Genomic DNA, 15,713 nt, shown 5'->3' on the forward strand with positions numbered 1-15,713 from the left:
TTAAATTTTAAAGTAATTCGACATACTTTCACAAATGAAATTATTCTATCCTTTACAATTTTCATATGTTTCAAATCATTTAATAATAGACGACACTTTTCAAGATTCCTTCAAGGTTACTTCATTCGTAGTAGAAGATTTTCGCGTTTGATATTCATCTAAAGATTCGTCTATGCCTGAGATTTCGCGAACGATGCGATCGACAGCGCAGCTTCCGAAAAGACTTTAACGATCGACGCGAAACTCAGGCTCTATACCACATTTTTCTATTCACGGTTTTGAAGTGAAAAACAAGAATCTTTCGAGCGATACTTTACAATCCGAAAATCCGCGGAGAGTATAAATATACGTAAGTAATGTGCATTGCAAAGCCGATGAAAAAGAATGAAAGAAAGAGAGAAAAAAAAAGAAAAAAAAAATTAACGTAATCGTAAAAATGTGTAAGAAACTCATGGTTTTATTTACTTCAACTACTCGACATTTCGTAGCTTTAACTTCTTTACGTCATAAAAAGTCCACGACCATTACAATGTACTACAATTACTTAAATGTAAAACGATAAATATTAACCTAAACAAATATTTAGTTTTAAACAATTGTTATTATCATCAGATTATAATCAGGACTAAGCACTGATACTGTCATTTAAGAAATCACTTCCGAGTAATAAGAAATATGAGCTTTATGCACACTGACACGAGCATAAATATTAATTGTATTATAGTGCCGAGAAATGAACAACTGATTGCAATAAAAATACAAACACTTTTTAGCTTTATTAAGATTACAAACATCATTATAAAAGAATATTAATCGAATTCAAGGATATCCATAAATCTCGTGGCGTTTAAAGATAACGAATATCGCTGTAAAGAGGCCAGTGAGCACATACGTACTTGCGATCGACGGACCGCCACTTAACCGATTTCGATCTCGCGCTTTACGGATTAATTCGATGAAAAGTGGCTGGCGACAGCAAGTCCTGGAATTCCACGCTCCGAAGAGACAAGACGCTCAAGACGCTCGGAAAGCTTACTGATTATCTATCCTCAAACATCCCATGTCCATCTAAGCAGACACAGTCTCGACCATGGACTTTTTAATGATTTCGCCAAAGTTTTCGTCGCAATCGTCGTCGGCCAGTTGCATTTGCTGCTGATCTCCGCCCAGCAGCAGCTCGTCCTTCACATCCATCTTTGAGCCGTTCACGTGATAAGCCTGGTGATGCTGTTGCTCTTGATGTTGTTGCTGCGGCTGTTGATCGACCACGTCCTCGTAGTAGGAATACCTAGATGATAGTAGCTCGGAGAAGGGCTCGAGCTTGCCGATCTGCTGTACCACGGAGCTCATCGGCTGCATTGTGCTGAGATTTGTGTATTGCGAGCCCGTCACCTCGTCCTGGGCGAAAGACGTATCGTAAATGATACCACTGTGCTGCTGCTGCTGCTGCTGCTGCTGCTGTTGTTGTTGTTGTTGTTGTTGTTGCTGTTGTTGTTGGTGTTGCTGTTGTTGTTGTTGCTGTTGCTGCTGTTGCTGCTGTTGCTGCTGCTGTTGTTGTTGCATCTGCTGCTGTTGCTGCTGTTGTTGTTGTTGTTGTTGTTGCTGCTGCTGCTGCTGCTGCTGTTGCTGTTGCTGCTGCTGTTGCTGCTGCTGTTGCTGCGGCGACGGTTGTTGCATGACCGAATGAGTCTGTTGTTGACAGCTGCTGGATGTGGAACTCGAGCTCGAGTCCTGGGAATAAGAGCCGTAATGCGAAAAGCTGGGATTCGAAGTGACGGGCTGAAATTGCGGTTGAAAAGCCGACCTAAAAGTCAAAAGAACATATGTCCAAATTTGTACAGCCAAATAAAGGTAGAATAGCACTGGACAACGAGTTTATCGCTAACATTTATGTTTAAAATCTTAATTATTTATTTATTTATTATTTTAAAAATAGGTTACGCGATTTGAATACTCGTGCGTATTCACGAACGTAGACCAACAATTAACAATATAATTGAGCGCGTAATTGTTCAACGCAACGGACATGAAATACATAATTTTCAATTTAATAAGGTTATTATAGAGTTGAGAAATGGAGTGAAAAAAAGGTCGCGTGCAAAATTTAAACATATAAATAAATAATTATGCCGATGTAAGGGAGTATTAAAGCTTAAATACTTTTTTCCGCAATTCAATGTAAAATAATTCATTGCATGTTTTCTCTCGTCTTGCAAGAAAACAATCTCATTACTTCGATTAAGACAATGTGATCCGAAATCACAAAAAAGAACACCATTATCATTAAGATCGAGTATATATGCAGTAGCATTAAAATATGCAGTGTCCTTTATTATCTTATTATTTCAACGTTGCTCACGTATTCTTCCACTATAGTCGATTATTGAATAATATACACGTATTTATTGTAAAGAGTCATGAAATTTTGCATAAAATGCATCAAAATTAGCATTGGATAATCAAAATCCAATTAAGGCAATGTAATAGTTGTCCAAGAAGTTAAGAGTCCAACAAGTCCAAGAATATTTTCGAAAAGCCAGATTTGAAAACCAAATCATAGGTTCGGTACACTCGAAATGATTATCGATTTTTTAAAAATGAATCGCACCGATGTAATAAGCAGCAACGCTATTGTCATAATGTAGCTTGGCATTGAAATTTTGCGTCGTTGAGTGGCGGATGCTCACCTGGAGGTCGACGGTAGGGCCTGATAGCTCTGGTAATCAGCATAGGGATTCTGATGAAAGGAGGACATTGAGGAAGGCCCTTGCGATCCGTAGTGCTGAAAATTCTGTCCAAAGTCCGCATGGAGCTTCCTCTGCTGTTGTTGGCCCTGATTGTCGGCCTCTCCCATGCAGTCGTCGACCGGGTAGCAGTCGTCCCTGAGGGCATAGAGGTCGAGGTTATCGGGACGCGCGGCGCCTTCCTGGCCGTCGTAGTGGAGACTGGTGAATCCACCGGCGAGACAGTCGGTCGGCGACTCGATAACCGAGGTAAGTGGTACGGCTAGTCGTTCTTGATGATGATGATGATGATGGTGGTGATGGTGATGGTGATGTAGATGATGCTGCTGACTCTCCTGATGCTCCTCGTCACGATGTGGCTTCTTCTCGAGCTCGAGTCGCATAAGCGTATGGATGAAGTGCGTGCGCACCCGAACGGGATTGAACTCTATGCGACCGGTGCTGTTGGCACATCCGTCCCGCGAGCAGCCACACGGGAAGCCGGCTCTGTCCACCTGAGAATGATCCTCTCGTTTAATCATGAGCTCGTTCGAAGCGTGAATAAGAGTGGGGGGTGGGGGGTGGGGGAGACGCACGTTACACTCATAACATCCCGTGGATTCAAAGATCCAGTTGGCGGCAGCCGGTTAGTTGAAAACGGTTGGAGACGAAACGTCAAGTATTTTATGTACAACGTCTATTACGGATGTATCGGTGAGTAGGGATTTGATGACAGGTAAGTCAAAGTTGAGATCGCTCGAACCTTGTGATGATGATACGATGAGCTTTGGAGGGGTAAGAAAAAAATTCCTTGGCTCAAATCGTTCCGATCGCAGCATTGATTCGCGTAGACGGGTCGTTAATTTTTTTAAATTATTTAAATTAATTAGCTTGGCCGTGGGAGCGGGCCGACGAGCCTCTTTCGCCCTCTTATCATACGCAGCTCGAGAGATACATGGAGAGAGATGGGCAACAAGCCGCGTGAGTCTTCTTCAAGGATGACTGCGGAGCAGCTTTGATATATTTATGAAATGCGAATGAAAGTGGGAAGGAGAGCCGTATAATAAAGAAGCATGCGCAGTACGCATCTAATTTGCAAGTTCGTGCCTGTAAATTGGTTGAGAATTTTGATAAACAAGGAGAGTCGTCGATATTGAAAGGGAAGCTGAAGCAGCCAGTGCTCTCGGCTTCGTTGAATTATCCCATCGGCACTTGCCGGATGCGGGAGTGTCGGCACTTGTACACGGATACAATCCGGGGTCTCCTTTCGTACAAGCGGATCCCTCCACCCCACCCCCAACACCACAAACAGCCGACAAATCACACGACTACACGGCTTACCCCTTACTTACCTGGCACTTGACGTTGGCTCTGCTGCAGGGGCAACTCTCCGGGTCGCAGTAGCCTTTGCAGCCGCAGCCGCAGTGCTCCCTGCTGGCTCTAATGTCCCTGCACTCGTCCTTCTCGAGGGCGTCTATCCTGCGGACGCCGGCCGCCCGCAGGAGCGCCCGCCTCTGCCAAGTGGGCACCGGCTGGAGGAAGTAGTAGCTGTCGATGTCGAGCTCCTCGGCGTCGCTCGGCTCGTCATCCGTGTCGTCGCTCGGGTCCTCCGAGCTGGAGGCCGCCTCCGCGGCACAATTGGCCGCCCTCTCGGAGCGTAGCTGAGCGAGTCGGGCCCGGTGAAGTCGACGCTGCTCAGCCGCGTGTTCCGACAGGGAGAAGCGCTCCGCGTGCGTGTGCATCGCGCTCATACCGAGAGTGCTGCCGCCCTGGGGAAGAAAGCATCGGACGGCGGTTAGGGGCTTATTTCGCTTCTGGGCTTACTCTCCATCCCATCTCCGAGGCATCTTCGTTCCAGGCACTATATACACCTCTCTTTCTCACTTCATTAACGATCTAATACCGCTGGCTTTGCCCCGACTCTTGGCACATTTCTTAAATTAAATATAAATCTCTGGGAAATTTTTATAAAGTTGGATATTTTGCATTTAGAAACAAGGCTACGCTTTAATACGACGGGGAAGCGAGACTTTGTATTATTGAGTTAAAAGCTTCTCTCTTTCGCAATATTTCATTTCGCCTAGATATTTTTCTCCATACTATGGGAATAAAAAGTATTATAAACGATGCCAATTTGTTTACTATATCGTACGTCGACCAAAAAAATCACTTCATACATTATATATATATATATATATATATATATATATATATATATATATACATATACTTCTTCTTCTTCTTCTTTAATTCAATTGTTCATGTTAATTTCTGTCGCGCATTAAATGAAAATGTGACTCGCTCGAAATGACGTATTCAGCCGAAGGAAGGCGTAATAGTATTTCCGAGTCAATTAAGTCTGTGGAATAGCTGTCCCACTTTATTCTTTCGTACTGCAATTATTTTTGTAATAGCTACTTCTGCCTGTCGTTAAATAATATAAAAATATTTACTTTTCAAAAACTTTTTTCCAAATGCGTTTTTATACAATTTCTTTTCAATTTATATGATTTGATTTTAAGCTCAATGTTTTAATTCCCAATTCTATTATGCTAGGTATAGCAATTTTAAATTTTAATTCGATTACTTTGAAAGTAGAGAGATATTTGTTTTTTTCTTTTTTTCTTTTTTTCTGAAATAAAATAAAAATAAAGTACAAATTTTCGACTCACAGAATAGCAGGGAATCCCCATGCTTTCATGTACTTCCATTTGAATATTTTTGGTTACTGTAACTAATTTCATCTAAATAACTAAAGCAGACATTTCATTTTGTTCGTGCATTTAAATGCTAAATTATAAAATGAAAATGGGTTATAATAAATTTCCAAATTCTATTGTACAATTTAAATATTGCAATAGAAATTTCGAAGAAAATTTTAAAGCAAAACTGAATACTCGGAAAAAAAAAATGAGGAACAAGAAGCGCATGAAATATTCTATTATATATATATATATATTCGTTCTTTATAACAGTAGATGCAGCGCTTAAAATTAGTGGAATATGCTTGAAACGTCTTTGAATTGCAAATAGAAAGAGAATATAAGAAGAGAGAAGAAATTAATCACGTTAAAATATTATAATAATTCTTTACTGGTATGTTAAACTGAAATGTTTCTCCCACCGCAATTATCGCGATAAATGACATTGTAATTGTACGGTGTAGGAAAAGTGAGAGCTTTGGGCAACGAGCCCTAAGTCACTTTCACTGAAAAATCTATGTACGCGATGAAAGAAGCGCGCGTGCAAGGGAGTCGGAGCACATTAAGGGGTTCCATCGCACTTCACAGATTTCACGTTCGTGAGGAAAGAAACGACGAGTCCTTACCTGTGAAGGCACGCAGGTGAAGCCTTGAGCCCTGGGAAAGTAATAGACCGTGACTGCGTCGAACTGTATATTGCGTTTCTTCTTAGCCATCGCCGGGAATTCGGCTGTCGAGGATGCTGCCGTTGCCTCGTCAACGCCGAGCCTCTTAGGACCCGAGTGATCCTCGCCCTCCTCCATGCAGTCTGCCATTCTGCGCTTAAGGCTGCTCTTCGAGGGCGCTCGGAAATTCGGAAGTGTTGGCGTTTTTAACTCGGCCTCCACGAAGGAATCCACGTCGTTCTCAGCTGCGAGCAAACCCACATATATTACGTCCATTGCTATGATACCGTTTATCTCGGGGGATTGATGTCGCCTCCTGTGCAAAACCATTATCCAGGCCGTCGCTTTTCTTTCCCAATCTCTTTTGACCTCGTTTCTTTTTTCTTCATCTTTTTTGTTACTTTTTTTTCTCAATTTCTTTTTCGTTCTTTTCTTTCTTTTCTTTCATTCTTTTTTTTTTTTTTTTTTTTTTTTTTTTTTTTTTTTTTTTTTTTTTTATTATCAATGGATAAAGAAAATTTCAAGTACGTCGGTCCCCCAGATGCATGAATTTTCATTTATTAATTAGGAAACTGATGGAGACCGAACGTGAACATTGCTTCATTTATGTAAAATCAAGCGTCATTTATACGAAAATAATTTCAAATTAAGATGACAACAGGGATTCAAAAAGAGAAAAATTTATAAATTTATTTATTTATTTATTTATTCATTTATTTATGAAGCTTTTTGAGTTCAAAGTGAAAATTATACTTGATAATGTTTCGACAAATACGTATAATAGTGCGAGTGGTTTTACATTTAATATATTAGGAGACGAGCGCGAGCGCGCGCATACACAAAAAGTAAAATAGTTCCTATCAAGATATTACGTTAAGCAAATACCAGTGATTATTGAATAAACTTATCTGATTAAAGTTGCTTAAAAAAATATGTGTAATTTTACGAAAATTAAATAAAATTCATGAGCTTTTGAATGTAGATCCAATAACATTACCAACGATATTAAATATTTTGCTTCGTATTTTTCATTAAATTATATCAATGTGTATATATATATATATATATATATATATATATATATATATAGAATCATTATTGAATATATTAAAAAGTATGGTAAATCCATAAAAGATGAATAATTAATCGTTATTGGTAGAAAAGCAAGTTTATTGTTTTTTCATATTTATTTAAAATTATACAAAGACGTTTTCGTAATAAAGAGTACATTGACACTATTCTCAGAAAATACTTATTGTCTTTTTCATTTTCATTGAATTTTTTTTTATTCCCCTGTATATATTTTTCTATTAGAAAATAAAATTAGATATTAATAGACAACACGGACAGAATGGGAAATACAACGAATTAGAGTGGGGCTATCTCGCGCTCACTAATCGATGGAAGAAAAATTGATTATTCTAGCGCCTACGCGCAGTACTGGCTAATTTTTCCACTTCGCATCATACAATAAGTGCTTATATTATTGTATCGAAATAATTTACATGAAATATACATGTATATCAGTGGAAATACTGAATTATTAATAATAATATGTTATACAATTGATGTAGGACAATTATATAATTCAGTATATTTTCGTAAAGTAATAATAATTATCAACGGACATAACGAATAGAACAAAGTTTAATAAGCTTAACCTTTTATTCAAGTTCTAGAAGACTTGTAATTACGTGTTACTTGTACAAGTACATAACCGATTAGTATCCAAAGTCCAATTCACAATTTATTCAATTTAATCGATCGGCTTTCTATCATTATTATAATTATTTTCCAATAAAATTTATCGATACGCGAGAAAGTATGGAAAAGCGTTAGCTTCCAAAAGTTATCAAATTTAGATTATCAGTAGTTTTTTCCAATTGAGCTGCTAATCAAACGATACACGCGACAGACGACATGTTTGTGGCTGATGTCTTGTCAGATGATTGCCAAGATTTTCGAAAGTTAATATATCGCGCATAGGCGAGATGATGAGTGAGGTAGTGAAAGTCGTTAGCTCATCGTACGCGTACTTCATTATCTTTCATAATCGGTCGTTCGTAATCGATGCTTAAAAAGCCGAACGACGATGTGAAAAATGAATAACCAACTGATTAGACCGTGTGACTGATAGAGAACCTTGACGTAACATCTACGTGCTGGACCATAATGTTACCACGGAGATACCAGCTGAAATCCCATAAAACTCACCTTTGTCCTTATCGGAGAGAATGTCGTCTGGTATCCTGTCGAGAAAGGAGGTCTCGGAGTCGCTCTCGGGAGCTGGTGCTGGACAGGCGTCCCCGGGCATCTCACTGCCGAGGCCGGAGTCACTGCCGTCGGAGCGAACTTCGTCCCGAACTCCGGCGGCAAGGGCGAGGCTCTCGGCGGAGTCGTCGGTAAAGGCCTCGGGCCGCTCCTGTCCGAGTCTCGTGGCGATGACCTGGCCAAGGGCTTCCTCGCAACCGACGGTGACTGGGGCCATCGAGGCTAGGACCTCGGAACTGTCAGAAGCGGTCTCGACCTCCTCCGCGTCGGCGAACACAGCCGAGGGCGAACTCGGCCGACAGCCCGGGAACTCGACCTCGCTGCCGATGCGCAGCTTCTTGGCGATGGCCTTGGAGCTAGCTAGGCTTCCGTCGAGGAGGCCGACGCGAGCGCTGCCCTCGAGGTCGTAAGAGCCGTCGAGCGACTCGGACTCGTTCGGCGAGCCAAGCCCGAGCTCCATCGGCTTGACCTGGTCGATCCGCGAAAGCCGTAGCACGAGATCGCGTTGGCTTTTCACCGAGTTGCCGACCTCACCCCCATCCGACGCGTTCGGTTTCCTCCGGCTGTCGGACGTCAGAGATATCTCGCCGAGGGTGCGCTCGCGTAGGCTGACGTGCACCGGTGACAAGCGCTTCACGTCGTTGCGCAACTGCTGGGCCTTCTCCTCGGAGACCTCGCTGCCGATCGGCTGGAAGTCCGAGGCTGTGCTGGCCGACAGTATCGGCCTCCTCCTCGGCGATGGTATCACGGGGCTGAGGCTGGGGCTGAGGTTAGGGCTAGGCGGACCGAGGCTGGGACTGGGACTGGGACTTGAGCGTGGGCTCGAGCTGGAAAACGTGGCCACTCCGACTCGCGACGTCTCCGAATCCTGGGATGTTTTTGAATTGTCGGCGGCATGTAACCTGTCGGATTGCCAAAGGGGGCCAAATTCCAAGGTCATTATTCCTGTCTCCTGTCAATTGCCCCTATCCTCCTCCCCCCCCCGCCCACTTCTCGGTTTTAAAAACTATCGATTAACATTAGAATTGTGTTTATGACGCAAAGAGCTTGATGTTGGAAGGGATTATTGATCTACTTGAAGCGCTCAAACTACTGGTTTATAGCCCAGTCGCAGTGTCGGCGCTTTTCGATGGTTAGGTTCGTCGCTTGCCGAGACCCATTTTGTTAAGACTAAGTGGTAACGGAAGAGGACGAAGTGCTTTGTAAAATTGAATTATTTTATGTAGAGTCGAGACTGTAAAAGGCAATTAATTGAAGGCGCGCCATACACGATGTTGCTTAATATATCCTGACGATCGAGGCGTCAGGAGCGCTATGTCAATTAAATATCTGCGCCTAGTTGAGCGCAATGTATAAATTCTCAAGCGATACGATAATTAATCTACGTAAGTTTACGAATCCGACGTCGTGACACTGAGACAAACGACAACAATAATAACAATAGTAAGCGTAAGATGCTTGCAGAAATAATGCGCGATGAGAAACTTCTCGTGGGAACAGTTGTACTCTAATCATACTCTTTCCGACTCTAATCATTACGACTCTTACGACACGCGACGTATCATCTTAAAAGTTATAGATCTATTTTATGTATCTTTTGATTACAAATGATTGGCTTATTAATTCATGCTTTTTTTTTTCTTGTTTGTTTTTCAATATCAAGTTCTGATTCTATAGCTCAAATCCTTGACAAACGGTGTATATTAATTGATGCGTATCATGATTATAATGTGCAACGGCCCCCGTGTTACATCCTAAAAATGCGAGATTACGTTTTATTGAAGATAAAGCAAGTGATTTCGGCGGTGTTAAGTAGACTCGCGCGTGAATTTAGCACCCCAAGTGGCATCGATCGATTTTACACAGCGGGTGACATTGACGTAAAAAATTACTTTTCTCCTCTCGTCATTGTGAAAATCACGTGCGTATCTAAGCAATGTGTCTCATTTCTTTTACACACCGATTGCCGAACCCATCCATTTTATTACTAAAAATTAAATTAATTATCGACTAAATTCCAAGATCCTTAGAAGTATTCTCCTTAGCTCGTGTGTTTCAAAGTTCTTCTGAATTACTTGGAAATTTATTGGAACATTTTCAATTACGAAAGAAAGAAAAGAAAAATGAAAAGTAAAAAAAGAAAAAAGAAACAAAAAAGAAGAGGAAAAACTGTGAAGATTTTTTTCTATATTAATTCGATATCCATGTTGTAAAATATTGATTGATTGATTGATTGATTGATTGATTGATTGATTTATTTATTTATTTATTTATATATTTATCTATTTATCTATTTATCGATTAGATGGTATACTGACTGAAAGCAAATCAAATAGCTATGGTACTTTTATTACTTCCCATTCTATTAACAATGGACTGACTATTATTTTCTTTCTAGGATATAACTGTGCTTACAACTGTTTATTATATTACGATGGTCTAGAATAAGTCCAAGTTTAATGCCAATGGTAATATTATTATTTAAACATTTAACTATGAATAAAGAAAGTAGTGAAATGTAGCATTAGTTAGGGATTTCATTAAAAATATATTCAAACTAATTTGCATATGTCATATTTGGTCGACTTTTAGCTCAAGTTATTCATAATTTTATCATAAATTGCAAGGTTAGGTTTTATGCGTTCTATATTAAAGCCAATTGTATCGTGTCTTTTTTTTTATCGAAGAAAAAAAAAAATATACGTGTCACAAATATGCTCCTATCACTATACGGGTTTACGAAGAATTGCGTAAATTTTTACTTTCACCACAATATTTCCTAATATTCCTTACAATAATAAATGTATAAATAAATGTGTAGGTGACGTTTTAGTAGGTCTTATATAATATACGAAACCTATAATAATCATAAACATTATAAAGGTCTATCTCAATCATAGCTACGCGATAGATTAAAATGTCGTGTAATATTTTGCCTACATCAACTTTATTGTAAATAGCGATTCAATATTATCATTCGATAGTTGACTTGGATATTGATTTCAAATAATTCGTTCCATTGCGTTGTAATTATTATTCTGTTTATGTCTTTACACAATATTACGTATTCATTAGTAAATCGATATTTTACTGTTTTTTCGCATTAATTTTCATTTTATAAATAGAAATTACATTAAAAAATTTATCTTACGTTTAAAAAAAATTATATCAAATTGTATTTTCTGTATTCCGTAGTAAAATCAATATATATATATATATATATATATATATACACACACACACACACACACACACACACACACACACACACATGCATGGGTGTATAGACGATACTAAAAACTACATATAAATTTTATGCTACAACTATACGAAAGATAATGTGATTGGATAAAAACATTATTAAACATGTATTAAATATAAATATTATGTAAGTTTGAATTTTAAGAAATTAGAAATCCAATGTTGCGTTTGAAAGTAATTTCTTCCTTTAAGGTGAAGATACTTCTGTTTCATAATATATCATTAAAAAATAATACAATCATAGCCCATAATTTCATAATGATAACTGAATAATAAATTCATAATGGTTATAATATAGCAAAAATAATTTTTAATATCATTAATATATTTGAGAATATTTATATAAATTTTGAACTGGAATAATACTTCGGAATAATATCGAGATGTAATAAAATCTTGCATAAATGAGAACATATTCATTACCGAATGGAAATAAAAACTTATTTAAATCTGTGCACTATAATTAAATATTTAATTATTTGATAAAAGCGAGTATTTTTCAAAGCCATAAATATATTATTAGTTCACATTTAGATTAAATAAAGATACGTGTATTATTTAATCTTATATAAAACTTGCATTGCTTTTTAAACTTTTGTAATATGGTACAATACGTTGCGATAAACTGTAAATAAAAATGCTTACTACTTTTCTTATCTTTGTCGTACAATAAAAAATTCACAATACGAATGTTATTTATAAATTGAATCTTTTGGCTTTATATGAAATTATAACGAATTAAAAATCTAGGCGTATAGTGTAATATACGGATATCGTAGATAATGGCATGTAATTAATTAGTAAACCACTATCAAGTTGTATTGAAAAGACTTTTGATAATGTGTCTCGATATTATACAGTTCGACATTACGTATAAATGAGTCTATTTTCTTTCGTTTTTTTTTTCTTCTCTTCTTTTCTTTTCTTTTTGTTTTTTTTTGTTTGTTTGTTTGTTTTTTTTTCTTTTTTTTGCTTTGTTTTTAATGTAACATTTAATTTTTAAACAACGATTAATTAGTCCTAAGTAATAAAACAAAAATTTGTACATGCTTGTACATACGATAGGGTAGATAATTACAAAAAGCGAATAATTAATAAATTATTTTACCGTAATTTAAAGAGAAATAAGAGAAATATGGTATGTAAAATTTAGTGTCCCTGCAGGTCGAGTCGATCACGAGTTGTGCACTCTCGCCTCATACCTCATACCGTTAAACGCTTCATATGACATTTCACGTGAAAGATATAATCCAATGATTGGCAATTATGCCAGAGACCTATTATAAAGATCTATTCAAATCTAAGCAAGAGCCAAGCCAATTATCAAATTACATTAATTTAATGGTTAAGACGTGTGAGTGTAACCAACACCTTCCTTGAACGCTCGCCGAATTTCGCACGTGAAAACAAAGGTGAGGTCTCATCGACCTTGCGCCTCGTCAACAATTAATTGCCGGCGTTGGTTGGGTGGGAGGTAAATAGAATAAAGCGGCAATAATTACCTAAGTGGATCTTCCTCGACGGAAGCCTTGAACGCGTAGCCGCCCATTTCTTGTTTGGTTAACTGCTCGAGTCGCACGCAGGGCGATAAGTGGCTCGTCAGATCATCGAGAAAGGCAAAGCTGCCCCCGTCCTGGATTGGCAAAATATCCTCTTCCGTCGCATCTTGAAGCAACACCTCCACAGGACTACAGTCTTCCTGGGCCTCGGCGGCTAGCTGTTGTGCCGAAGGCGATTCCATCTCGAGCCAATAGGCGCTGCTCTGCAACGAGAGATGATAAAAATGAACGATGAATTTTTGCCGATTGCCGTATCCATCTCGTATCCATGCCTCGATCGTGCTTAACACCAATAACTTTTATTTACTGCTGATTAGTATTTTGAAAACGAGAGCCTGCGTCTATGTACGCGTGCGCGCGTTTCCGACTGTGTTTTCTCTATTGAATATTATGTTGCGTCGGTAGTTAATGCCTTTAGTATTATGAACTATATTTGTGCTTTTTAAGGAACGCATTGTGAAGAACTCGTGCGCACTCGCGCGCTATTAATTTATCGATTTGAATTATAATAATGCGACATTATTGCCAAGAATTTCTATAAAACTGACAGTTTGTCGAAATTCACCATATTGAACAATATTCAATGATATTGTGCTCTTTTAATGACGAATATTTAAGTCTCACTGAAAATCCATTACGCCTAAACGAAGAAAAAAAAAAAAAAATTATTCTTGTACCATATACAATGTCCATTGAATTAAATGAAACAGATAACACATACTCGTTACAATAATACTAAGAGTTACTATCGCTATATAATAAATAATGATACCACAGTTTAGTCAATTTTTGCAAGTTATCTCCATTAATATAGTTCAGATTTTTATTATGGTTACTAGTTTGTTATTAATTCTATAATATATTAATTCTATCTCATTAATATCACAAATCCAAATCATGCAGTTGTATTACTTCAACGGCTATTAATAAACAAGCGAAATAATGATAAATTAAACAACAACAATAACAACGACAACAACAACAACAACAAAAATCATGTTTATTATAAATGCTAAATGTAATGCTCAATACACCACCACTGAAATTAAAGATGTTTTATTCTATTCTTTTTTAAAATGATGTATAAAACCAGGATAATAATATAAAATCAGGGAAGAAGGAATTAATAAGGAGTAATTTATGGCTTCGACGTCTAATAACTTTCGAATATATGTTCGGGAAAAGCATAGTATAATATTAATTTGGATACTTTCAATAATTAGACGTTTATTTAAGGCTAAACAAATTAAATTAAAATTAATCTTTATCCAGATAATTTACGAGGCTAAAGGGAGAAAAAAAAACATCTCCAAACTCCATTAGAGAATTATATTTTTAATAACGAGGGGAAATTTAAGCGGACAATGACAAATTATATACACGCTTTCGGCAAAGTCAAATTAGACTACCGTGACAACAAATTACACACAAATAATCATCAATAGTTTGGACAATTATAAATTTGAATGCAGCCGAGATAAGCGATTGTATTCGATCAAGCGCTGAACCGTCGTTTAATGCTGAAAAATCCACAGCTTTATTAACAATCGCGAGAAAAAAAGCAATGAATTCATTGCTGCTGGGAAAACTATTTTCATCATCGACAAACGAGGCACATTGATTATTAGCGCGAAAGATTCGACGACGACGACGACGACGACGACGACGACGACGACGACGACGACGACGACGACGACGACGACGACGACGACGACGACGACGACGACGACGACGACGACGACGACGACGACGACGACGACGACGACGACGACGACGACGACGACGACGACGACGACGACGACGACGACGACGACGACGACGACGATGATGATGATGATGATGATGATGATGAGGAGGAGGAGGAGGAGAAGGAGGAGGAGGAGGAAGAGAAGGAGTAGGAGGATGTGGAGGAGGAGGAGGATGTGAGAAAAGTATTATGTCCCAGCTGCTGGGAGACGTACACAATTCGGGGACGTAGAGGAGGCCATTATCTTAGTCGGTGGCTCGCCACTCGGAGCAGAAGGTCAGAGGGGGTTAAGATCCGTGCAATCGGTTAGGTGCACTCGCTGGCTAAACAGGCGGACGCGCGCATTCCTCCGGTATGCCGACAACGGCGGCGGTAGCGACGGCGGTGGCGGCAGTGGCAACGGCTGCGTCGTCTCCGCGGCCATCGCCTCCTTCCCGACGCATTCCACGGCTCTTGCGCTCCATTAACGCCGAGCGCCTGGCAATTTACTTATGGGCGTTCGCAGGCGACCGTCGCGCCTATCTCCCGTTTTAAAATGTCACGTAAACGCGCTAGAAAACCGGGCGAAGAAAGGACGAAGACCGAAGGATCAATAAGTCGCTACGCTTGGTACCGCATACTATAGCTTATCTTGCTTTGCACGCATATATATATATATATATATATATATATATATATATATATATATATATATATATATAGAGAGAGAGAGAGAGAGAGAGAGAGAGAGAAAGATAGACGAGCATTGTTGTTAATGCAGATGAAATATAAAATACAAGTTACTT

The 15,713-nt window shown here is 38.8% G+C and overlaps 1 protein-coding gene across 1 annotated transcript in view; it reads right to left on the minus strand.

The window, feature by feature from the left end:
* Positions 1-415: 415 nt before the first annotated feature.
* Positions 416-15,713, minus strand: part of Axud1 (AXIN1 up-regulated 1) — a 76,729-nt gene continuing 61,431 nt past the window's right edge. Inside the window, exons 3-9 of the mRNA XM_011507515.1 lie at positions 13,125-13,384; positions 8,305-9,263; positions 6,052-6,335; positions 4,076-4,492; positions 2,688-3,238; positions 1,639-1,804; positions 416-1,461 (exon numbers count right to left, since the gene is read on the minus strand). Of these exons, the coding sequence (XP_011505817.1) occupies positions 1,069-1,461; positions 1,639-1,804; positions 2,688-3,238; positions 4,076-4,492; positions 6,052-6,335; positions 8,305-9,263; positions 13,125-13,363 (3,009 nt within the window). The 5' untranslated portion in view covers positions 13,364-13,384 and the 3' untranslated portion in view covers positions 416-1,068. The remainder of the gene's footprint in view (positions 1,462-1,638; positions 1,805-2,687; positions 3,239-4,075; positions 4,493-6,051; positions 6,336-8,304; positions 9,264-13,124; positions 13,385-15,713) is intronic.

This window comes from Ceratosolen solmsi, unplaced genomic scaffold (assembly GCF_000503995.2).
Source record: "Ceratosolen solmsi marchali unplaced genomic scaffold, CerSol_1.0 scaffold6, whole genome shotgun sequence".
NCBI classification, from domain to species: Eukaryota; Metazoa; Arthropoda; class Insecta; order Hymenoptera; family Agaonidae; genus Ceratosolen; species Ceratosolen solmsi.